General features: G+C 47.2%; 1 protein-coding gene across 7 annotated transcripts in view; it reads right to left on the bottom strand.

The window, feature by feature from the left end:
* Positions 1–845: 845 nt before the first annotated feature.
* WDR59 (WD repeat domain 59) overlaps positions 846–21809 on the bottom strand; it is a 49777-nt gene continuing 28813 nt past the window's right edge. Inside the window, exons 17-27 of one of the 7 annotated variants that reach the window (XM_030470613.1) lie at positions 20837–20906; positions 20419–20572; positions 16706–16762; positions 10602–10735; positions 9021–9102; positions 7020–7132; positions 5849–5993; positions 5684–5756; positions 4035–4161; positions 3479–3621; positions 846–2478 (exon numbers count right to left, since the gene is read on the bottom strand). In XM_030470613.1, the coding sequence (XP_030326473.1) occupies positions 2243–2478; positions 3479–3621; positions 4035–4161; positions 5684–5756; positions 5849–5993; positions 7020–7132; positions 9021–9102; positions 10602–10735; positions 16706–16762; positions 20419–20572; positions 20837–20906 (1334 nt within the window). In that variant the 3' untranslated portion in view covers positions 846–2242. Of the gene's footprint in view, positions 2479–3478; positions 3622–4034; positions 5757–5848; positions 6941–7019; positions 7133–9020; positions 9103–10601; positions 10736–16705; positions 16763–20418; positions 20573–20836; positions 20907–21809 lie in introns of those variants that run through there. The other 6 variants (XR_003989227.1, XM_030470614.1, XR_003989226.1 and 3 more) reach the window with 6 other exon arrangements.

Raw genomic sequence — 21809 nt, 5'->3', positions numbered from 1 at the left:
TGGAAATGAAAACACTTCTGAGCTGAAGGGCTGGTGCGTAGGAAGGTGGAGAGCAGGAGCTGCCGGCACAGAGCATCCTTGCACCAGGCCCAGCTCAGCACCCGCTGGGCTTGCTGGGGGTGCAGGCATTGCCCAGGGCCCCCCTGAGCTGCAGGATGTGGGGTTTGGCTCAGCAGCAGCTCAGACACTGCCTGGCTTTGCTTTCATAGAATCATAGAATGGTTTCGGTTAGAAAGGACTTAAGATCATCCAGTTCCAACCCCCTGCCATGGGCAGGGACACCTCACACTAAACCGTGTCACCCAAGACTCCGTCCAACTTGGCCTTGAACACTGTCAGGGATGGAGCATTCACAACTTCCTTGTGAATGGGGCAATCCATTCCAGTGCCTCACCACCCTCACCGTAAAGAACTTCTTCCTTCTATCTAACCTGAACTTCCCCTAAGAATAAACCCATCACACCTTTTCTTAACACTGCAGTCCCTGATAAAGAGTCTCTCTCCGGCATCCTTGTAGGTCCCCTTCAGATACTGGAAGGCTGCTCTGAGGTCTCCACTCACTGCTGCTTCCCAAGAGATGCATCACAACCCACGGCCAGCTACCAGGCACCATCACATCATCCTGCTGCGAAAGCCAGTCTGGGGGTCCCAGCAGCAGGCAGTGAGCCCCACAGCTACTGCAGGTCTCTGGGGCTGCTGGGTGCATGTATCCGGAGCAGGATCCCACTCTGGGGTGCAGGGAGAAGGCTGTGGGTGCAGCAGCAACTGCCACGCTGGGAGGGAGAGCTGCGTAGGGCTCCCCACAGAGGGAGAACCAGCACAGCAATACCAAGTTCTACCAGAAGAGCACTTAAAAAAATAACTTTAATGGTTTAATGTTTTCAGATACACCCCTCTGTTTATTCCACAGCAAAGCTGGCACAAAGGCTGGGAGCAGGCACGGCACGTGGCCCTGCCCAGCAGGCAAGCACAGGAAAAAGGGATCAGCGCTGGCATGGCATGGGGGGTAACTCCAGCGGCCTCAGCCCTCACCACACATTTGCCCAAGGCCAAAGCTCAGGCTGAAGCCTGCTCAGGGGAGCTCAAGGTGTGTGGGGCATGCACACAACCGCACAGCAGCGTCCCCAGGATGGCAGTGCCCAGAGGCACAGCCCCAAACAGACGGATCAATCTGATACATTCTGCTATTGAAGCTCCACAGGGAGAAAAGGCACAAACCTTTTGCCTCTGTGAATCCCACCACCCTTCCAAAACCCCTTTTCCCCTCAAAACTGCTCCCCAGCTCAGGAGCCTTGTCACTCAAGCACACCATCAGCAGATCTCAACTTATTCATAGATTTTCCCCATAGAGCCTGGAGAAAACAGTCAAAAGGAGTTGCATGGAGCAAGCTTGGTAGGGAAGCAAAGGCTTTCTGAAACTACCTCAGGTGCCACCACCTATGGGAATGCTGCATGAATCCCAAACTCAACAGGCAGCGTCACTGACAAGGCAGGGACAGGCAAGTTAAAGTGCATTATATCACCAGGTCAGAGCAGGAGATGGAGACACTTTAAGAGCAACAGGAAGAAACTGCTGGAAGAAAGGAACTAATCCCAGTGACTCTGGGCACACAGTGGGGCTTTTCACATCAGCCACAGGTACAGACCCGTGAGGGAGAAGCTATTTAGGAAGTAATCCTGAAAAACGTCATTTCATTCTCTTGCTTTATGGGGTAATCTAATAAATGTAAACAGCCATTCAAAAAAACCCCTTGTTGCTTCCTAAAGTAACTCTCAGCACAGTCCTATGGACTGTTTGCTCTCTAAGAGCAGTTTACAGTTCGCCTTTAGAGCTCACTGTTGCTTGTGAATTATTTCTGCCTTAACTATTTGGCTCCCTTGGAGCCCCTGTAAAGACACTACATAGCTGAAGCAAGTTTGGCTCTGCCATAAGAGCCCTTTCCAAAGAAGCTTTTTAACACCTCTTTATCCCCATGGAGACTAGCAAATATTCACACACCCTTTTGCAGGAGGGAGCAATTTTTTCTGGTCTGGCATCCATTGCCAGCAATGGACACAGGGAATTTGGTCAAATCAGTCTGAAAGCAACAAGTGTAGGAATATTGGAAGCACTGGTAAACATCACTGCAGCGCATCGCCAGGACATCCTGTGGCATTTCCTCCAGACACACTGTGGAGCAGAGCTGATTCACCGTGGTTTGGGAATTAAGAGTAAGTGCAGTTCATGGGATGTCAGCCCTGCTCAGAAGGTGCTCTCGAGCAGGCAGTGGCACCCACAGCCCGTGGGGCACACCTCCTGGGTGCGAAACCACTCCATCATATGGCTGGTGTGGCCCCCGTGTCCGCATGTCAGGCAGAAATTGGAGGAGCCTCGCACTGCCACGTGACAGATGGCGCACTGGAAGGTGAAGCCCTTGCAGATGGCACACTGGGTGCCGCGCACCTCGCTGCGGCAGTGGCTGCAGTACACGCCAAACTCTGGCAGCAGGGAACAAACAGAGAGTTAGTGCTGGGAGCCCTGCACACAGCCATCCATTCGACAGAGGAGTCCCCCAGACTCGCTGCCCAAGAGATCGGCCTCAAACTTCCTCCAGGGTGGGAGAATGGTATAGAATCATGGAATGGTTTCAGTTGGAAAGGACCCTAAAGCTCATCCAGTTGGAACTCATCCAGTTCTAACTGCCATGGCAGGGACACCTTCCACTAGACCAAGTTGCTCCAAGCCCTGTCCAAGCTGGCCTTGAACACTGCCAGGGATGGGGCAGCCACATATGTTTTAGAGGTTTCAGTCTGTTATCAGTGCTGTGGCTGTCAGCCATGGAGGGGCAATGGCAGTGGTCAAAGTCACCAACTTTCATTCCAGTTACTCCCCAGGAGGAGTTGCAGGTGGCAAGGTGAGACAGCCACTGCTTCTCTGGTATCTCTCACATGCCTCCTCTCCCCCAGGTTAGATGCACCTTTTCCCAGAGGCCCAGGAAGAAGGCATTTTGGCAGCTGCCCTTAAGCAGCAGTTCTGGGCACCTACACGGCTGGAAAAATTTTGGGAAGTTCTATTTGCTATTGGCTGGCCCACCCACAGTTAGAGACCTTCCAGTGAGGCACTAGAAGGACACATCAGTCCAGATTCAGAGATTAGAACAGCGCATGTTCTGGGCTCTTCTTCAGGGGGCATAAAGAATGGCGATCAGCACAAACAGCTGAACATCACTAGCGTAACAGTGTGTACTTTTCTAGCTTTGCTGGAGGGATATTACCATCTACAAAGCCCTTGAACCAACATCAAGCCCTTGAACCAACATCTGCAAGCCTCATCTCCACCCAGAGCTGAGAAGCACCCAAACCCACCTGCCAGTAGAGCTAGCCTCTGGGCAGCACGATGGACACTCTTCATCCCACCTACTGACCCTGTGTTCCTAAGCTCCTGCGGCAGAGCCGTGACTCTGCCTGGCAGCTGGAGCAGACTGAAGCAGGCACTCACCAATTCCTTTGTGGGGATCAGGAGGACAAGAGACAAACTTGAGAACCTCAGCCCGCTTCTCTCGCAGGCCCCAGCGGTAAAGGATTTCTCCATAGCACTTCTTAAAGTCATCAAATTGCTGAGTGTTGGCAGGATCCAGGAGCCTAGAGGAATGAACAGGGTTATCATCCACCCAGTGGTTGCAATCCTCTTCCCAGTGATGCCCATACAACCAGCTAACACTGCTAGGAGAGCAGCAGATTATTTCCCATGTGTTGCTGACAACCTGTCTGAACGCTAACAGGTCTGGCCTTCGCTTGTACACTCAAGAGTGTGGACTCAATGGGTGCACTGCTCACTGAGGCCCCCACCATGGCCACTTGTAGATGTATCATATGCCATCCAACCAGAGTTGATCTGCAGTATGAAGCTTCTCCAAATTACTATCTTGAATGAAAAGGTCCAGGAGCAGGTGTGGTACTTCACGGCACCAACAGAGACCTGGCTACAGTGTTCCAGCTGACTCAGGTACAGAGTAACACACCCCTGAGTACCCCTGAGGCACCCTATAACCTACCTTTTGTTCTTCTCATGCTGGTCTTTCTCACGCTCCCGATGATCGGGATACATTAGGTTTCCATAGCGGAAGTCATCCGGAGAAGACTCACACCAGGGAGTGGAGGCCTGCTCCGTGTCTTTGTTTGCTGCAAGCGTCAAAAGGTTGTGAGCACACCTCAGAAAGCACAGTGCTCATGAGCATCACCTCATCAAAACCAGGGTGGGGAAGGAGACATGGATGACCACTGCCTTAGAAAACTAAGTGACCACCTCTACTTGCCAAGTGCTTCTTCTATACTTCGAATCCTAGACTGGTTTGGGTTGGAAGGGACCTTAAAGTTCCAAGCCCCATGGCATGGACAAGACAAGTTACTCTTCTGGTGACAGGACAGGAACGGAGATCATCAGGCAAAGAAATCTAACTTGGAGGAACCCCCTTTTGCTTTCCACTTTAGACAGCAAGTAACCAGGCATTCAATCCCCTGGAGTTTGCTTGGGAATGTTATCCCTGGCGGACCTGGGCTCCTCTTTCCTAGACAGGGAGGACTCTCATCACCAGGGCTGCAGTTATGTAAAGAGACCTTTCTATGGGAGGTATTGCCCTGGGGGCAGGGAGAAGACTGCTAATAATTGCTACAAGACATCAACAGCTACACTAAGCTCCATTCTCTGCTCTTCCCCGTGTCACAGATGTACTGATATCACCCTGAAAAGTTATAGCTTTGGTGCTAACAGGGCTGATGCTGCCCCAGGCCAGGTATATACAAGGAATTAGACAACAGCTTCAACTCTGACACTGAAGCCCTTAAGAACGATTTGTCTTTGACACCTTTGCAGCTCAGCAGAAAACCTCCTTAGGCCTGCGGGTATTTCATGGCACCAAGAACATGAGATAACCACAGCCTTCCCAACTGCTGATGTTTTTCCAGTGACAGGAGAAAGCACATCACTGCTTTTCCTCCCTCTGAACCCCGTGGAATTAGGTCGCTGATGACATTGTGAAGCCACTCTTGATAATCGCTGAACGATTGTGGTGACTGGAAGAAGTGCCTGAGGACTGGAAGAAAACAAATGTCACTGCTGTCTTCAAGAAGGACAAGGAGGAGGACCCAGGGAACTGCAGGGCAGTCAGCCCAACCTCGATCCCTGGGAAGGTGATGGAGCAGCTAACCCTGGGAACCACGTCCAGGCACACGTAGGACAAGAAAAATACCAGCAGCAGTTCGCATGGATAACAGCCTCAATCGAGGCAGTCACCCCAAGTGCCTGCTATAGCCAGGCTAGAAGCAAAACACTCACTAACTGGTCTGTCTTTTTACTTGTCTCCAACTGGAAAAGGCAGCAGTGGAAGCTCTTGGCTCTAGGTTAACCTGAGATCCAGGGGCCTAGCTGGGTATGTCTAGGGCTTTTGCAACAGTTCCTCCAAAGCCCAGTGGCACAGCATGCTACAGAAGTCAGAAGGGGCAGGAGTGCAGGAGCACTGACACGGTTACTGCAAGCCCTGATCACTTCCAGCCGTGGAGTCCCATCACAATGGCCAAACTCTGGAAATACGCTCTAGCAGAGCACATTTACAATCACAACCTTTCTTCCCCCACCGCAGGAGCCATCTAAAATCCAGGCCAGAAGGGAGGGAGACACCTCTATATCCTACCGAGGTCTCCATACCTATGCTCCACCCTCCAGTGCCAAGTCCAGGATCTGACATGCTGGAACATGAGCCAGAGGAAGTAAAGCTGGGCTGTTGAGAGGGAAAGGAGAGGAAATCATGTCATCTACATGAGCGATGTTCACAGATAGCTGAGACAAATGGGAAAGAAGTGGCAATCATACATATCGGCTGTGGGAGGCCAGGTTGGAGGCACGAGGAGGGAAGGGGCCAGAGTTTGGACACCCCTGTAGCCTGGACTGGGCTTCAAACACACTGCAGAGCATGGCCAGGGTCTGCACATCGTGGAGCTGTGAGTAATGAGCCAGCCTGTGAAATGAGAAGGACAGACACTGTGGGACTAGGCAGAATTCAGTGGCAAAAGCATTCAGACTGCAGGGCAACTAATTCTGAGGCTGTTGCCTAAACCAATTTGGTACACATTACTGCCCAGAGGAGGCATATGTGCTCTGCAGGACTGGGTTTTCTTTCCATTCTGTTATTGAGGAGCCAGTCCTCCTCCTGAGCACACTCACAGGCCAGGGAAAGATGGAAGCTCTGGGAATCCAGCAATACTCATGGCCTGATTATCCCAAGTTCATGCAGCTTCAGGAACATCCACAGAACTGATTTTAACAGGATGTAAAGCTGCAGTCATTAGACTCACCCCCAGCTACAAAGTCTTTCTGAGAAAACCTGTGGTGGGGTTTTGCCTTGTGGACCACAGGTTTTCCTGGTGGCTGTGAAGTTTCTGGTTTGCTCTGAAGACTGTGCTCCCCTCCCATCACTACCATGCAGCATGAAAGAGCTAGGTCAAGCAACAGTAATGCCAAAGTACATCTCACAAATGCTGTGCCTCCAAATAGGGTATACTGAATATCAATTACTAATTATGCCTCTCCTGAACAGATTCAATGGCAGGAAGACATCTGCAGCTAATACTTAGCTTTGAGACCAGTGGAATGGTTTCCCTAATGTTTATATGGCAACAGCGGATCTGAAGGTGGAAAAAGCAGCTGCACCAACACCCTCATTTAGGTGGGGAGCAGGAAACCAAAATCCCCAAGTCAGATATTGTGTAAATGCTGGAAAGCAGAGCTCCAACTGCACCTGGCCAATTGATCAATGTCAGCCAAAGAAGACGCAGGTGCTAGATGGGAGGCCAAATGCTGCCTCCTGTATGTCATAAACAAACTTGCAGCTTCCCTTTTTGATGCACCTCAGGCTTGAGAAGTGAATATACATGCTGTGGCACTCCTCCAAATCTGAAATGACACCTTACCACCAGTACATAGTTATGGTGGGCTCTGCTTCAGCAACCATTCCCCAACCCCTCCCCAGCATTCAGACACCTACAGGGACTCCAGTAATTGACGTCCAAATGGATGTTGTGCCCAAGGTATCTCCAAATCTGGGTCAGACTTCGGCCCAAGACAGAGATCAGTGGCTACCATGGCCAGTGACCAAACCTGGCAGACAGGAAAGAAAAGCATCAAAGCTACAATTAGAAACAACCATACTCCCAGGGCATAGGTGTGTACAAATTCACTCACAGACAGATAATAATGGAGCTTGTTTTTTTTTTTTTTTCCTAGCAGCAGGGAGCAGTTTCAGCCTCCATGTCACAAATAATTTACAGAGTAACACAAATCTGAAGCTTTCCCTGTCCCAATTGCTTTGAGTTTGGGTTAAACCTTGAAGAACAGTCTGTCAGGGTAGCTTAACAGATCTATTAGTGCATTTTATAATAACAAACCGCAAAAGGGTTTAGTTTTAGTTTTGATACTGTTCTTGGGTTCAGAGACGTCTGGTGGCTGAAAGTTTACTTTTCACGCAGTGATTCACCAGTATCTTTTGATCGGCTGTGTTACTGAACATCTCTGTTCTCCTGGCGCAGCCCAGTGCAGGCAGGAGTACAAATTTGCCATTTCTACTCCAATAGTTTAGCTATTTCACATGATATTTCTCTTTCATTTACATATTCCATTCTGAAAATGGTTCCATCTTTTCAGTCACTATATTGCTGGTCTAGGACTGTTTTTTTCTGTTGTGCCTTTTAAATTGGGGCAATTAGAATATTCCAAGGAAAAGCAAAGCTCCTAGTCTGGCATGCAAAAAAGAACAGGATAAGAAATGTAATGTCTTTCCATTGTGCTGGAAAGACAGCAGAAATCAGAGCAGACAACATGGAAAAGTAAAGAAAACCCACATGCTCCAAATACGAAGAACAGCTAGGAGCAGCAGTCCCCCAGCTGCTCACTGGGAAACCAGAAATAAACAAGAGAGAAACTAAAACCAAGGATGGGGCCGAATGCAAGAGAGCACAGAAAGGAAATGGGAAAGATGCCACTTCCTACGCTGCTATAGAGCACATCTTACATGTAACCTGCAACTCAAACCTCCCTATCAGCTAGGAACAGGGCAAGCTGCAACACAGGGTGGAGCTACAGAGGACAGGGAAAAACAAGCAAGAAACAGGTATCTCAGAGAAAGCTTGCAGAAGTTACTCCACCCAAGCTCTGGTCCTATGTGGGCAAACGAGAGGGCAAGATGAAGCACTGACAAAGAAGACCTAGACCTACCTCCTCTCTTCTGCTCCAGGAGAACCCACCAAGAAGCAACACAACAGCTTGAGTTTGCTTCTGCTTAGATGAGGTAAGCCTATGTATGTTCCCTGCCCAGGTCTAGGAAGAGCCAAATGCTCAGGAGTGGAGCACAGCTCCTCTGGCAGTGCCAGCTCCTGCATCTTTCAGGCACTCCTGTCTCCTGTCAAATGTTCTGCCTGTTGCAATGGACTAATCACATGGAAAAGGATGTGCCACAGCAGTAACTTTTCTCCTATTATTAGCTGGAGGCAAGTAGCCAGCCCCATTTTGGGGCTGGGTCCCTGGATTCAGACTCTCCTGGGGAGAAGCAGGTTGCAGTTAGCACCCAGTGCCAACGCAGATGAATACCAAACAACGGGAACCATTACACATAAGTGAGAAGAAAAAAAATCACCCATCAAAACGCTGACAGCAGCTCGGCAACTCTGTGCACAGTTACTCCATTTGCTGACTCAAAAGCAGGCTGCATTCCTCGCTTTGCCTGCAGGAATTCCCTGAAAAATGTGCTTCACTCAGTTTGACAAAGGGCATAAAACAATCTGCTTGCAGCCCTGGGAAGGAATCTCTCAATGCCAGGAGTCAGTGAGACAGAGACCACCTCTGTGGCTGTTCCACAGGCCTTGGTTCACCAGATGGAGATTCCCTGGAACAACTGCTCAACCCAGGTGGCTGTTTGGATACCACGGTGACAGCAGGAGCCATTTGAAGGTAGCACAGCATGCTGAGGAAGAGCTCTGATTCAGTGTCATACCTGTACGAGATCCCTCCGTCCCACAGCCAAGGCTGAGGCAGCATTCTTCTGGCAAGTCTCCTGGATATTATTCACATTTAGTCTAAAAAGAAAGGAGAGAGCTCAGTTACCTATGAAGCCCCTAAAAGTAAAAAAAAAAAACCATGGTAAACCCCACATTACCTATGAAGGTGGGGAGGGAGGGAGGAATAGTAGTACTGACAGCAGTGAGTAGTTCAAAATTCCCCAATCAGTACAAACCTGCTAGCCATGGCCAGGATCCCATCCCTTCCTTCCCTTATTCAGGGATCACTGCCATCCTTCTCCCACTGTTCATCTTCACTAACACACTGCACGTCAAGTCCAGCTTCTAAACTAGCTGGGATTGATCCTAAGAAGCACCATTTCCAAGGAGATACCAGACCAAACTTGTACCAGAATATCCCTAAGCCAAGATTCATTCTTGTCCCTAGAAGCTGGTGCCATCAGTTACGTGGTCCTGTGCCCATTCAGCCAATTGGTCTGCTCTGACTGACCTGGACTGAGACAGTGGCATGCTGAGGAGAAGCAGGCTGCTCTTCAGCCTGCTCCCCAGTAGGATAACACACCCACGTGGGAGTCTCTGAGAGGTTGACAAGGTGGGCTGAGAAAACCCGCGTGGGCTTTCCTGCTTATCATCAGAATTCTTCCCAAGACATGTGGCACTTATACTGCTTAAGATCTTACAGCAAATGGAAAAAGGTCAGGATGTTCACACATGAGATATCCAGAGTGGAAAGGTCCAACAGGTCTTTTTAAAGAACATTTTTTTTTAATAATACAGAAAAAGAAGACAAGGGATATTTTTATTTTCTCTCTCTCCCCATATCCCTCTGCCTCCTCTAAGAAGGGACACCTGCTTCTTCCCTGAATGTCCACAGATTGGATATTCTGTGAAGGACCAGGCAGTATTGCCAAAGCTAAGGAAGAAAAAAGTCAGGAACAGAGATTTTTTAACTATCTGAGAGTTTGGAAAAAGAAGCCCCTTGTTCTTAAAAAAAAACAACAAAACAAAACAAAAACAACCAATCAACCAAAAATCACAGAACTTCTCCATCCTTTCAATTAAAGCAAAAGAATTTGCTGTACAGACACTGGTATGTACAACCAAGTCTCCAGGTGAATAAGGCATTCCAAATACTTCTGAAATTAAAAAGCCTTATTAGCTATTAACAGGTTTACAGTGTGAAAATGTGCATTTATTAGGATTTTTAAGCCTCTGCATTTAAGTGTGGAGTTTAACATGAGATTTGAAAAAGAATTTGTACTGATAATTTCTCTTGAGCTGAAAACCTGTAAGATTTGCAATGATGGTGCTGGAGCACCAGTTCAAACTCTGTATATGACACCCCAGTACAAATTTCTTCCATCACACTTTTCACATTTGTAGGAGCTAAGTCCCCCCTCACAGGCAGAAGGGTACCATAAAAAAGCAGCAAGGCAAGAACAGAGGAAGAAGGTACAGAAACACTCAAACATCAGGGCCGACTGATATCAGGAGTAAAGCACAGCCAAAACCAGATGCTTTGATTTGGGAAAGGATGCCAGCCCATACATACTCACATGTAGAGCTCTCCCAGCAGCTTGTGGACAGGCAGCAAGCAGGAAATATCTTGGATAATAACTTTCCCGGCGGCTTTAATGGGTCGGTTGTTGGTATCTGTCCCCTCTCGTTTGCTTTTCCACCTCCTTGATTTCTGCATAACAAATTGCAACGTGTTACTGGGGAGGAGGACAGCAGGCTTCTTGGGCCAGGGAACAAAGCACTAGGGTCAGGAATAATGCAAGCAGCACCCAAACCTGCCTTTCAGAAGGCTCTGCATTACCCTGGAAAACATCCATGACATGCCCAGGAGAACAAGCATCTCCATCTGTAGAAGTGAAAAATGGGTCAAGGCAGCGAGTTCAAGGTCAAACTCACTCAAAAAGTATTTTGTGAAAGCCAATAAGAGAACAAATTGGCCCCAGGATGCCAATCAAACCTGGGCAGGTTTGGCAGGAGGATGGTTCAATAATCACTCTCATTAGAGGTCTGGTCTGGGAACCCTCTGCGCACAGACCACTGCTGACTTCAGCCAACATCAGCACAGAGATGTGCAGAGGCAGCTTTTGCTTGCCCTTAGCTTCAGGGCAAACTGACAGCTCCAGAGTTTGTTTTGGTCTGTCCTTTCAGTGTTTGAGTAAACCCCTGTTTAGTATCACAGTAGGGGTCTCACCTCCTGCTTTATCAACAGCTTCAGAAAAACAACTGACAGATGATAAAGCAGGGCCCAAGTTTTCCTAGCTACCATGCTCACAGCTACTTACAGCTGGCTCAGGACATAAGGTGGTGGGGAGAAGGGAGGAGAGGAATCAACACAAGGAAACAAAACCAAGAAGCCAAGACTCCCAGATACTCTCCGTAATAGACAGAGAGATCACATTAATGCCAAGCTGCATAAAGCTACCTTGGCTGTATGAAACACTGTAGGGTATTTGGCTGGTATCCTGGCCTCTTCCAGCTCCTCGCTCTAGGAGGGTGAGGAGGAGGAGGGATGAGAGGATGACCGGCAGCACGACAGGCAGAAGGCACTGGAGCTCTATTGGCTGCTACGCAACATTCCCCAGAGCAACAAAGAATGCTTTGCAATGCTGCTTCCCTATGGCTTGTTCTGTCACTGACACACAGAGTCGATGCTCCTACGTGGAAGTCTCCTGGTCATGCTAAGTCATGGAGGGTGTTCTGAGGCACTTGTGGGGCTTCCTACATCCCTATCTGAAGCAGAACAGCTCCTTTAATGGGGCCAGCAAAGCAGCCCTGTGGTGATAGCTCTGCAAGACAACACACCCATGTTCCTAAAGAGCAGGCTGGGCTGTAGGAAGGGCAGGACTTGGACCTGCAAGTGGGGTCACCTCTACTGCGGATGTCAGGCAAGGTCTGGAATGGCTGGGTACCAAACTACCATCCACACACAGTCCTGTGAGAACCTGAGCGGGCTCATCACAGACACAAAATGCCCTTAAAAAAAACTTAAGATCTACCTCATCGGATCTTAAGAAATTAATTCCTCCTTCACTGCCTGCCCGGCCCAAGCTCAGGCCAATGTGCTGAGGAGGTCTTGATGTGCTGAGCAAACATGCTACTAGCACGTCACAAGAAGCAAAAAGGACATGCTCCAGAAGCCACTCTGGACAATGAGTGACTGAGGTTCAGAGGCTCAAGCACAGGCTTGACGGTAAGCGAAGGAGGCATTTCAGACCTCAAAGAGGTGGAGGTGGATTTCGCCAGGGTTGCCCACGTGAGAGCATCACCAGTTCCCCTGATCGTCCACTGCTCCTCAGAGGAAAGAGAAGCAGAGTGTGCATGCTGCCCAATATTCAGAGGTGCCAAACAGTGGTGGAAACAGGGCTGTCGGCGTTCAGTGCTATGGAGAAGCTGGCTAGGAGGCTGACTAGGGTATGATTCTGATCTCTGCCATGTCCCCTCAAGTCCTAATCCATCCAAGCAGAGTTTGCCTGTAGTATTTATCTGTTACATCACTCTGAGATGTGCTATGCAGTAGAAAGTGGATAGAACGTGGTCAGGAGGGAGACTAATCTCTCTGGAATCCATCAGCTCCTAATGAAGGCAGTTTGATTTAGCTCTGACTCTCTTCTCATCGGGCAGACTATACCTCCTTCGGTAACATCTAAAAATGTAGCTATCCTCCCCATGCTGAAGGATGTGGGCTGTTTTACAAGGTTCCCGAATAACAATGGCACCTGTACTTCGTTCCTTGTCAGGGCAGCCAAATGCTGTCTGCTAGGTTCAGTGAGGAGCTGCTGATGCTGCCAAAACCAATACTTGAGCAAAGATTGGGAACCCCAGCAGGGACATGCAGTGCTCAGCCACTGTCCTGGAAGGGCTACCAGGCTTCTCACAACCAAAGCTGTTGTTTGTGCTGTGTTTGAGCAGGTAGTTGGACCCAGGCTTGCAGATGCAGAACCACATTCTGCAGGTCTACCACCAGGGGTCTTCTAGAGCTTGGCAGGTAATTTGGAGAGCAACTTGCCACCTCATGACCATCCATAAGCCAGCTGCCCCCAGGACTCGCAGACCATGGAGAATTCCCTCTGACTGAGGCAGGTTCTCTGTCCCGTCCTCGGGAACAGATTCAACCTGCTCCTGCCCTCTGCAAGAGCAGACTGAAGAAGCCTCCCAACAGGCATTTCAAAGGCTAGAAACATGGACAACACATATCACTTTCCACAGGTAATTCAGTCACTTTTTTTTGTTGTTGTTTTGAGGAGAATGACAACAAATGAGGATGACAATGGAAAAGAGACCCCATGAATGGTTTCTACTTCTTGCTGTTAGCATATCACCAGACAAATGAAGACACTGCATGTATCAGAATCCCCTGAGAACTTGGACTCACAACAAAATTGTCCTGTTTTCTTCCTCTAAGCACTGCCTATTTACTGGCAAAAAGGGATACCCTAATTCTTTATTGGTGCAACTCCTGCAGTAGAGACAGTTGATGGCCAATATGTCCTGCCAGCACTACACTGCCACAAACACTACTTCCTGCGCCTGTGACAGAAGAAAATCATAAAGCCAACTGTAAAGTCACATTAAAATGTCTGGTTTTTTGCAATTCAGGTTTTTCTCAGCCACAGTAACAAAATATTAGAAAAAACTATGAACAGAAGTATGGGAACCATCACCACTGACAGCAGAAGCTCTACTTTGAGCCAAATAATTGCTGGTGTTCATTACCAGAGTGGCTCTCCACCAGGCAGTATTTGAGCACTATTAACAGGGGTTACCAGAGGCAAGGAGAGCTCTAGCTTGGGTTTGTCTAGCCAAGATCCACCACAAGTCTCCTCTGTCCCTTCTGCTTCACCTCTTCTCCCTGGAGAAGCTCCCACTATGGCGTGATTGAAAGGTGTCACCAAGACTCACAGGCATTAGGGTAGGATGGAAAATGGGTCTCTTCCTAGGGGCTGGAGCACAGCTCACAAGGGGGAGCAGGCAACATAACAGTTGAAGCTGAAGCAGAAATCAACATGCATGCTCCAAGCTAACTACGACAGCTGAAGGTCAAAGACACAGGTCTTCTGCACTGCACATTTCTAGCTCCTTCTGCAGCCTAGAATCCATGTTAAGCAGAATTGCATCTACCCAGCTGCTCCTGAGAGTTTACGGAGAGGAAGAAAAGAAAAAAAACCAGCTACAGTGATAGTAAATTAAGACTCATCAGTTCCTCAGAGCACCAGAAGGAAAGAAACCAGAGCATTTATGACAATCATGGGGTTGAAGGTGACAGTGGGAACAGCACTGAATAAAGACTAAAAAAGCCAGCCTGTACCTGCACTACCATACCCAAGGCTGTAATTTACTGCAACCTGAGGTGATAACAATGGCAGTAAATGGGTTACATGTAGAAACAGATAGCCCAAGAATAAGCCACCAACTGCTTCGTAGCAACCACCATCATCACTATGTACTCAGCAGAAGTGGTTCTGAAATGCTGTATGCCTGCTCGGAAAGGATGCCCAACAGTTGGGTGTGTGTGTCTTTGGATCCTGCTGAGGCAGTGCTGTAAGTAGCATCATGAAATGTAAAGTGCCTGTTTTGCATAAGCAGATGCAAAATTTCAGGGTTTGTGGTATAAAGTGGTGTTAGTACAGCAAAGGGAAAGGTTGTGGACAGAAAGGAACAGACTTGATGCCAAAGATTAAGCTGCAATACGGCATTTACAAAATGAAGAGTGAAACCTGCACAAAGCCAGGTTCAAACTGCTCCTAATATTATTTTTTTTTTTACGTAAGATTTAAAAATCTCTACCTCCCTGCAGAAAGCTATGCTCCTTTATTCTGAACTACTGCCTACAGATTAACTCCCCCATGCAGGTCATGCAGCACTGCCTGGATTTTTCTCTTCAAAATAATCAACATTTATTATTTCTAGCACCTCCCACAGTACCAGGCACCTTCCACAAAGAGGGTACAAAAACCTGAAAAAACCCAACCTATCAGAGGCACTTCTGTGCCCCACAGCAGGAATATTTCTTTACAGCTTCCATTAATTAATAGCTGGCACCTGCCCTGAAGCACCAGGCATTTCTGATGTGGAGTCATTACCTAGCAAGAAGGGGGAATTATTCCTTCTTCTAGCCTTGCTAAGCTCTTGCTTCCCTGAGCACCTGAGCACCTGAGCACCCTGAGCAATGCGGAGCTCTCACCGCAGAAGGGGGGGCACGTGGTCTGCACAAATACTCCACACCTCTCTTCGTGCATGCTTGCCCCTTCACCTTGGGCACTATGGCCCACTTTAGAGAATGTGATTAGCCTCTTCCAAAGGTTATCCACAAATACAGTCAATCCTTCAAGGCTTGGATTTCAAGGCTTGGATTAATCCATTTATCATTTTTAAGTATATGCTACACAAAATTATAACTTTATCACATCACTACTTGCTCTTCCTTCCAAGCCAGTGGTAAGGGAGTTAAACTGTGGCCCTTTGTGCACCACAATTTACCACACCACAAGCTGGCAACTCCCTTGCTTGGTTTTCTTTCTTTCAGCCTGGTCCTGATTCAAGATAGAACTTCATTTCTTGCCTTCACTGCTCACATTTCTTTATTAGCTCTTTGCAAAAAGCCTTGATGGAGTCAAGTAAATTACTTCTGGTTTCTTTCACCTATTATTTGCTAGTATAGTCTTAGAGCTGTTGTAATTAGGAAGGCTTGATGCTATTATACCAGGTTAAATTAGGTGTTACAGGATTCTATTTTATTCCCTGTTGTCTTATGAAGGGATAGCATGAGGGACAGCAGCTGTGAAAAAGAGTTTCACACAAACATTGAGAAAAGCGGTCCTAAAGAGATCATCTTTAAATTGAAATGGAGTTTTCTAAGCTTTGCCTATGCTTGGCAGATGAGTGATGAGATAGTAATTACCCAAATTTACAGCACAGCTTGAGCAACGCTGATATCATCAAGATGTTCACATGAATGATGTTCAAACTTGAGAGACACATGGACCTGACTAATGGAAAACAACTGCCAAAGCAGCCTCAGAGGGGCAGGTGCCAGGAAGTCACTGGAAGTGCAACTCCTCACACTGAATGCAGGGTGGTGCCATTCCTGGGGCTGGGACAAGATCACAAATTAAGGAGAAATTCTATTTATTGCTGCGGGAAATAAGGCTTTATGGTTCACTGCACTGAGAACAGGCAGCTCATTTTATGGCAAATCATTGTCAGCAACTCAACCAGTTTGTTTCTTCCACAGCTCTTAAGTGATCCTCCCTCTCCAGCAAGGCTTCATCTTTTTCAGAAATGAGGTGCTTTAATGTCAGTCTCATCAGTTGGATGATGAGGCATAATAGTCATTTAGCTCCTCTGCAGCTCTGTTTCTTAGAGGTTGACTTTTTCTTACATTTCAAACTACCCCTTGGCATCCTTTCCTAACTGCTAGGCCAGGTAAAATAGGTGTGTTGTAGGTCAGTATTTGTACCCTGCAAACTACTGTCTGCTCCTGTTCACTTACACGCTCTTACTGAAGCTCCTTGGCCCTGTGTGGAGTGAAAGTCCCCCACCTCTGTGCAGGTTACTCAAAGGCAGACAGGTGGCATTTTATTCTTGGGCCCTTGGGCAGAAGACAGGGTTATATCAAGGACAGTATTAGCACAGCGCACAGTACCGGGAAGTCGTTAATTGCTTGTATGGACCAACGTCGCCAGGCAGAGCGAGGAGACATCTGTATGTGAAAACATTATACCCAGGAAAAGGGAAGAAAGACACCAAGAAAATTAAAGACAAAAGGTAAATAGACTGAAATGAAAAGTGCCTTGAACCAGCAGAGTAAAAGATACTGTTCCCAATGGTTCTGTTACACAACGAACAGTTGCAAACCATGATCCCCACTTTCATCCACACAGTTGTACTATACATTACCTACAGCCCTGTGTCTGTGCCCCACACCAGCCTCTGCAGAAGACTTTGGCAACCACAAATCTCAATAAAGTCTCCCACACAGAGTTGTATTACTGTAATAAACACTGAACTGCTTCATGTGATCTTGTTGATACCACCAATGGACAGTAGAGCAGAGGACAATACCCTGGTGCCTCACATGCCAGGCTCCTATTCTAATGAATTTTATTCCTCTTGGATGAGGAGGAAGGCAGCTAAGTGAAACTGCAGTATTTTTAACACAGCTGTCCAGCACCATTGCACACAAATCTGTAGGAAGCTAAATAAACACTCCTGCTTACTCAGGTATCTCTTTAACATCCAGTGTCCTCCAGGACTTCATTCACTGGAACCTGCTGTAACTGTCCCCTTTCATTTTAAACAATAGAAGTCACATGACAGGATATCAGAAGGGATGTAGAGACCCTGCTACTTGGCAGGACCATTTACAAATTGTCATTATGGGTTGAGGAACTCATTCAGATTCAATAAGTGATCAAATTCACTGACTGACGATGCAGAATAGCTCCGAAGTAGGCTTTCACTACACAGTGCAGACATTTCATTAAGCATGCAACTCAGTATTATAGTAACAACAAATGGTATCTCTCAAAGCACACTCATTTGGAAAAAAACCTTCTGTTTCAGTTCTGTAAGAGTCAACACAATAAAAAGTGTTATTTGTGACGTGTGCAATGTATTTTACATTTATTTCCAGCTGATGGTGGGCAGTCGAGGCCATCAGCCATGCCTGGCCTCTACCTTCCTTTGCATCTCACTGCTGGGAGAACCCCACAGCCAGGGAGCCATGGGGTGAGGCTGTCTGCAGGACCCCATGCAAAGAGAGAGAAGACTGTAGCCTTGTGCTACAGGTTCTGTCGCGAGGCCTCACCAGAGAAGGAGAAATGGGTTAGCTGAAAGAAATTCAGTATAGTAGAGAAGCAGCAAAACTAAGCTCAGCCCTCCTGTGAAGTCCTGCTCTTCTGTAGTGAGAGCCACTGCTGCCAGCCTTCACTCCCACGTCTGAGAGGTTTGCAACCAGGCACACACCAGGCAAAGCCTGAGGGACGTCTTGAGAAGCAGCAGTTTCCAAGCCCTGCCCAATTCCCCAACGGGAAGCATTAGGACACCACTGTCACCACCCCTGTGTGGAGCTGTCCTTCTGGAAAGGCTGAGCTGCCCCCAGGTCCCCACTGGCACAACCCTGTAACTGAAGCAGGGGGGAAAACTACAGCCACAGCACCTTCTTTAAGAGACATCCAGGTTTGAAACACTGATGTATCAGTATAGATACAGCTTCTCCTTTCTGCTGAGTACTCTTCTTTGTTGGCTTTTTTTTTTTTTTAGGAGTGAAAAGGAGGAAGAAAGGAAGAATGTGCATGTGTGAATAAGAAGGGAGAAAGATATACATGTGTGTGTATACACACACATTTAAACGAGCACAGAAAGGCTCAATGCCAGATTTAGTTTCATTTTGGTTTACTTAAGGAGATCTCTGCTGGGTTCAGCAGCTTTCCACCCTTTACAGGAACATGGCATATTACCTGTCTAGAAATGAGCAAATTCCATTTGATTGCTAATGGTAGTGATGCCAGTGGGATTGCTATATGGGATTTAAATACCTGCTTATTGCTGGCAAACTCAGTTTTGGGGCTGAAGTTATATAACATGAGAGTTTAACACCAACATTTCAACATCTCTTTTAATGCAAATATAAAATCCAAGCTTCAGAGCATGGAGTTCACCAGACTTAGAGTCTGGGCTTTTCAAAAACCTCACAATGAAATGACATAAAAATATGTAACATTGATCTAACAGAGGCCATAACGTTATCTCCCTTCAGCAAAGATTTTCTGATTCTTTAGGAGTTAAAGTTGAGTTTTGTTTTAGTTTTTAAACTTTCATCTGTAAGAACATTTGAGCTAGCTCCCTGCTTTGGCCCTTACACTTCTTCCAATCAAGTATGTGAGGAGAGAGCTTGGCTACACAATGCTCTCTCCATTTTTTTCCCTCCCCATGATACAAATCTTGTTGCCATCAATACAAGGGCTGGGGAGACAGGTCACATGAAATTGCACCAAGCTGCTTCTACATGTTATTTTTAGCCTTGTCTGTCATCTTAGAGAGCTGTGTGCCAGAGACAAGCACGCTGCAGAGGACAGAGGTAGCTCTTTAAATAAACTCTGGTCCTGCAAAGACCAGAACAGGTTGCAATTATACCAGGCAGCACCATCTTCTCTTCCCATCAAAAAGAAGTTTGTGTGGGGAAAAAAACAAGAATGGGGACTCAGAGTCTTCTGTGGTCTGTGTGGAGGCAAAGCTTGCCATGGGGACAGAGGGTGTCCCCATGTGCAGTGACTAACTCATATCATGTAAGGAGGACGTAGCCCCAGACAGGTCAGCTGTCATGTCCAGCACTCCTGGAAAATCAAGACCTCTTTTGGTGCCAAGAAAGGATGAGAGCTCAAGGCTCTGACTTTCCTTTTGCTCCAGAGACAGGAGTTCCCAAGTTCCACTGCAGCAGAGTGCAGGCAGCTCTTGGCTTTCCTTGGGGTACCTGGAAGCTCACCATTGCTGCAGAGGATTAATGCCCTCAGCATGGACAGTAGTGGGCAAACTACCTGAATGCCCCAAATTCTCAGGCTCTCAGTGGAAGCTTACTGTATTTCTGCAAGCGACTTCACCCCCTGGTGAAGCAGAGAGCTAGTTTCTGAGCAAGCTGCACAGCCTATTACTCCCACAGCAACTGCTTCAGGCACATCGGGCCTTCAGCTGCTTCAGAACTACTCTACAGCCACCCTACAATTACCAACAGGTCTTCCTCACCCCCTATGTCCCTGAAGGAAACAATCCCACTCGCCCCCAAAGCCTTGCTTGTAAACAGCAATGACAGCAAGACCTACATCCAAACCAGAAGTATGTGGACTGGAAGATCTTTGGAGAATCATGTAGGAATGATTTTTGTTTAAAAAAAGTCCAAAGGGGCACATATCCCTGAAAGAGATACCTGTAATAGAAATAACCAAATACACCCCATAATGCAGAAGTTGTCAGCTGCAGAGAGCCACAACCCTTTGCAGTTATATACATCATGGAATACAGAGAACAGCAGAATTGTCTATATGTATTTATCTGGAGGCTACAACTTGTGAGATTTTTACCCTACGTAACGCAAAGGGAGACCGTGTAATGCACTGAAGGAAGCTGTGATGGTCAGTATAGAGAAATATCAAAATAAGCAGGTCAAATGCTAGAGAGGATCAGTAAAGAGTTACTAATAGGAGATAAATCCATTTGACATTTTTACAGAGCTGTCTGTAAAAAGATGCCTTCTTCGAGGAATATGAAGCTTCTGTTACTAGAAATGCTCACAGCTATATGAAAGGAATACAGATCACAAAAGCTGAAGTGTTAGAAAAGGCTTTTTGGTCTGGTATTTACCCTCTCTTTGTAGTAGAAGGAGCTAATGGAGACCTGCTCCTTCTCGCTGCGTGTCGGACTCCCACTGTACAAACGTAGATTGCCTGGAGTCTCTGTGCGGATCTTCATTGGAGTAATGAGGCCACTATGGTATGCTGATAAAGCTGACAGGGACCTGGAAACAAAAGAATACACTTTCAGGAGCTTTCACCCACCAAACTGCCATGGAGGCTCACACCAACATCTCCACTAACAAGTTGCTAACAATGTTTCAGGTGTTTTGAAAGGAGTCTCTGCTGAGAGCAGTGCTGTAAACGACCAGGCTCTCTGTGTGGAGGACACTGCTAACGCTAGAGGTCAGTGGCTCCAACGTAGGAACTGATCTTCTATTTTCCCACCCATGACAGTAGCACACCTCAAATGGGACACCAGTACTCGCCTGGGTGTGGGCTCCATAGGGGACACTGCACGGTGCATGGTCATGGGTCTTGTGAAATATACCAGGTACCCTAAAGAGACAGGATATGGCATAAAGATCACAAAGTGAGGAGCAGATTATCCAGGGGTGGGTTATGTAACAAACCTGGTCATTTAACATATCAGAGTCAAGGGACTGGGTGCCTATCCATTAGCCTGAGTGCTTTTAAACCTCAAGTAGACGACCACATTTTCTGAATTCAAATGCACTCCCTGCAAACCCATTAAAGCATATGTTTTGTTTAGATGATTGTCTTAAAAGCACCATCTCAAGTGGCTTACAGAATGTTAAAGGCAGAAAGAAAAAATCAGCAGGTACATACTCATGTTTTAACTGTTCACCAGAACATGTCAAGCACTCATACTCTAGAGGAAAGTGAGGTGATGTTTGGCTATACAGAGAAACCACTGCAGCTTGTACAGCTCTCAACAGATAACCATAGCCATCTGAAGCCACTCCAGAGCACTCTCTCACAAGCCTTACTCCATTTGTTAGCATCTCAAGTGTCTTCATACACCCACTCTTGCAATAGTTTCAGGACTTAGCAGGTTTCACTGAGCCTATTCAATGCAATACCACTCTGTTTTTCTGGGAATTCAATGAGGACTCTGTGAAAAGCAGCTTTCAAAACATGCTCAAACTGGGATGTGGTCAGGTATGGAGGAGGCATGCTTGCATCTGAAACAGCTCAGTGAAACCTAACAGCTCTTACTCAGACTGTAATCTGTTTACAGAATGATCTTTGCATTGTACACTTTCCTGAAAACCTGGACATGATTGTACACCATCTCCCATTTAGGAGAATTTTCCCAAGGACCTCGGGAAAGCTATTTTGGACAACAGAATGGGTGGAGAGTGAGAAAAGAATGGTTAGTAACAAGACTACGGTTTCAGCAAGAGGTAAGTTCAACCCCAAATCACAAGGATTTGTGAA

The sequence above is a fragment of the Strigops habroptila genome, chromosome Z (genome assembly GCF_004027225.2).
Source record: "Strigops habroptila isolate Jane chromosome Z, bStrHab1.2.pri, whole genome shotgun sequence".
In the NCBI taxonomy this organism is placed as follows: domain Eukaryota; kingdom Metazoa; phylum Chordata; class Aves; order Psittaciformes; family Psittacidae; genus Strigops; species Strigops habroptila.
This window is presented reverse-complemented; position numbering and strand designations above follow the sequence as displayed.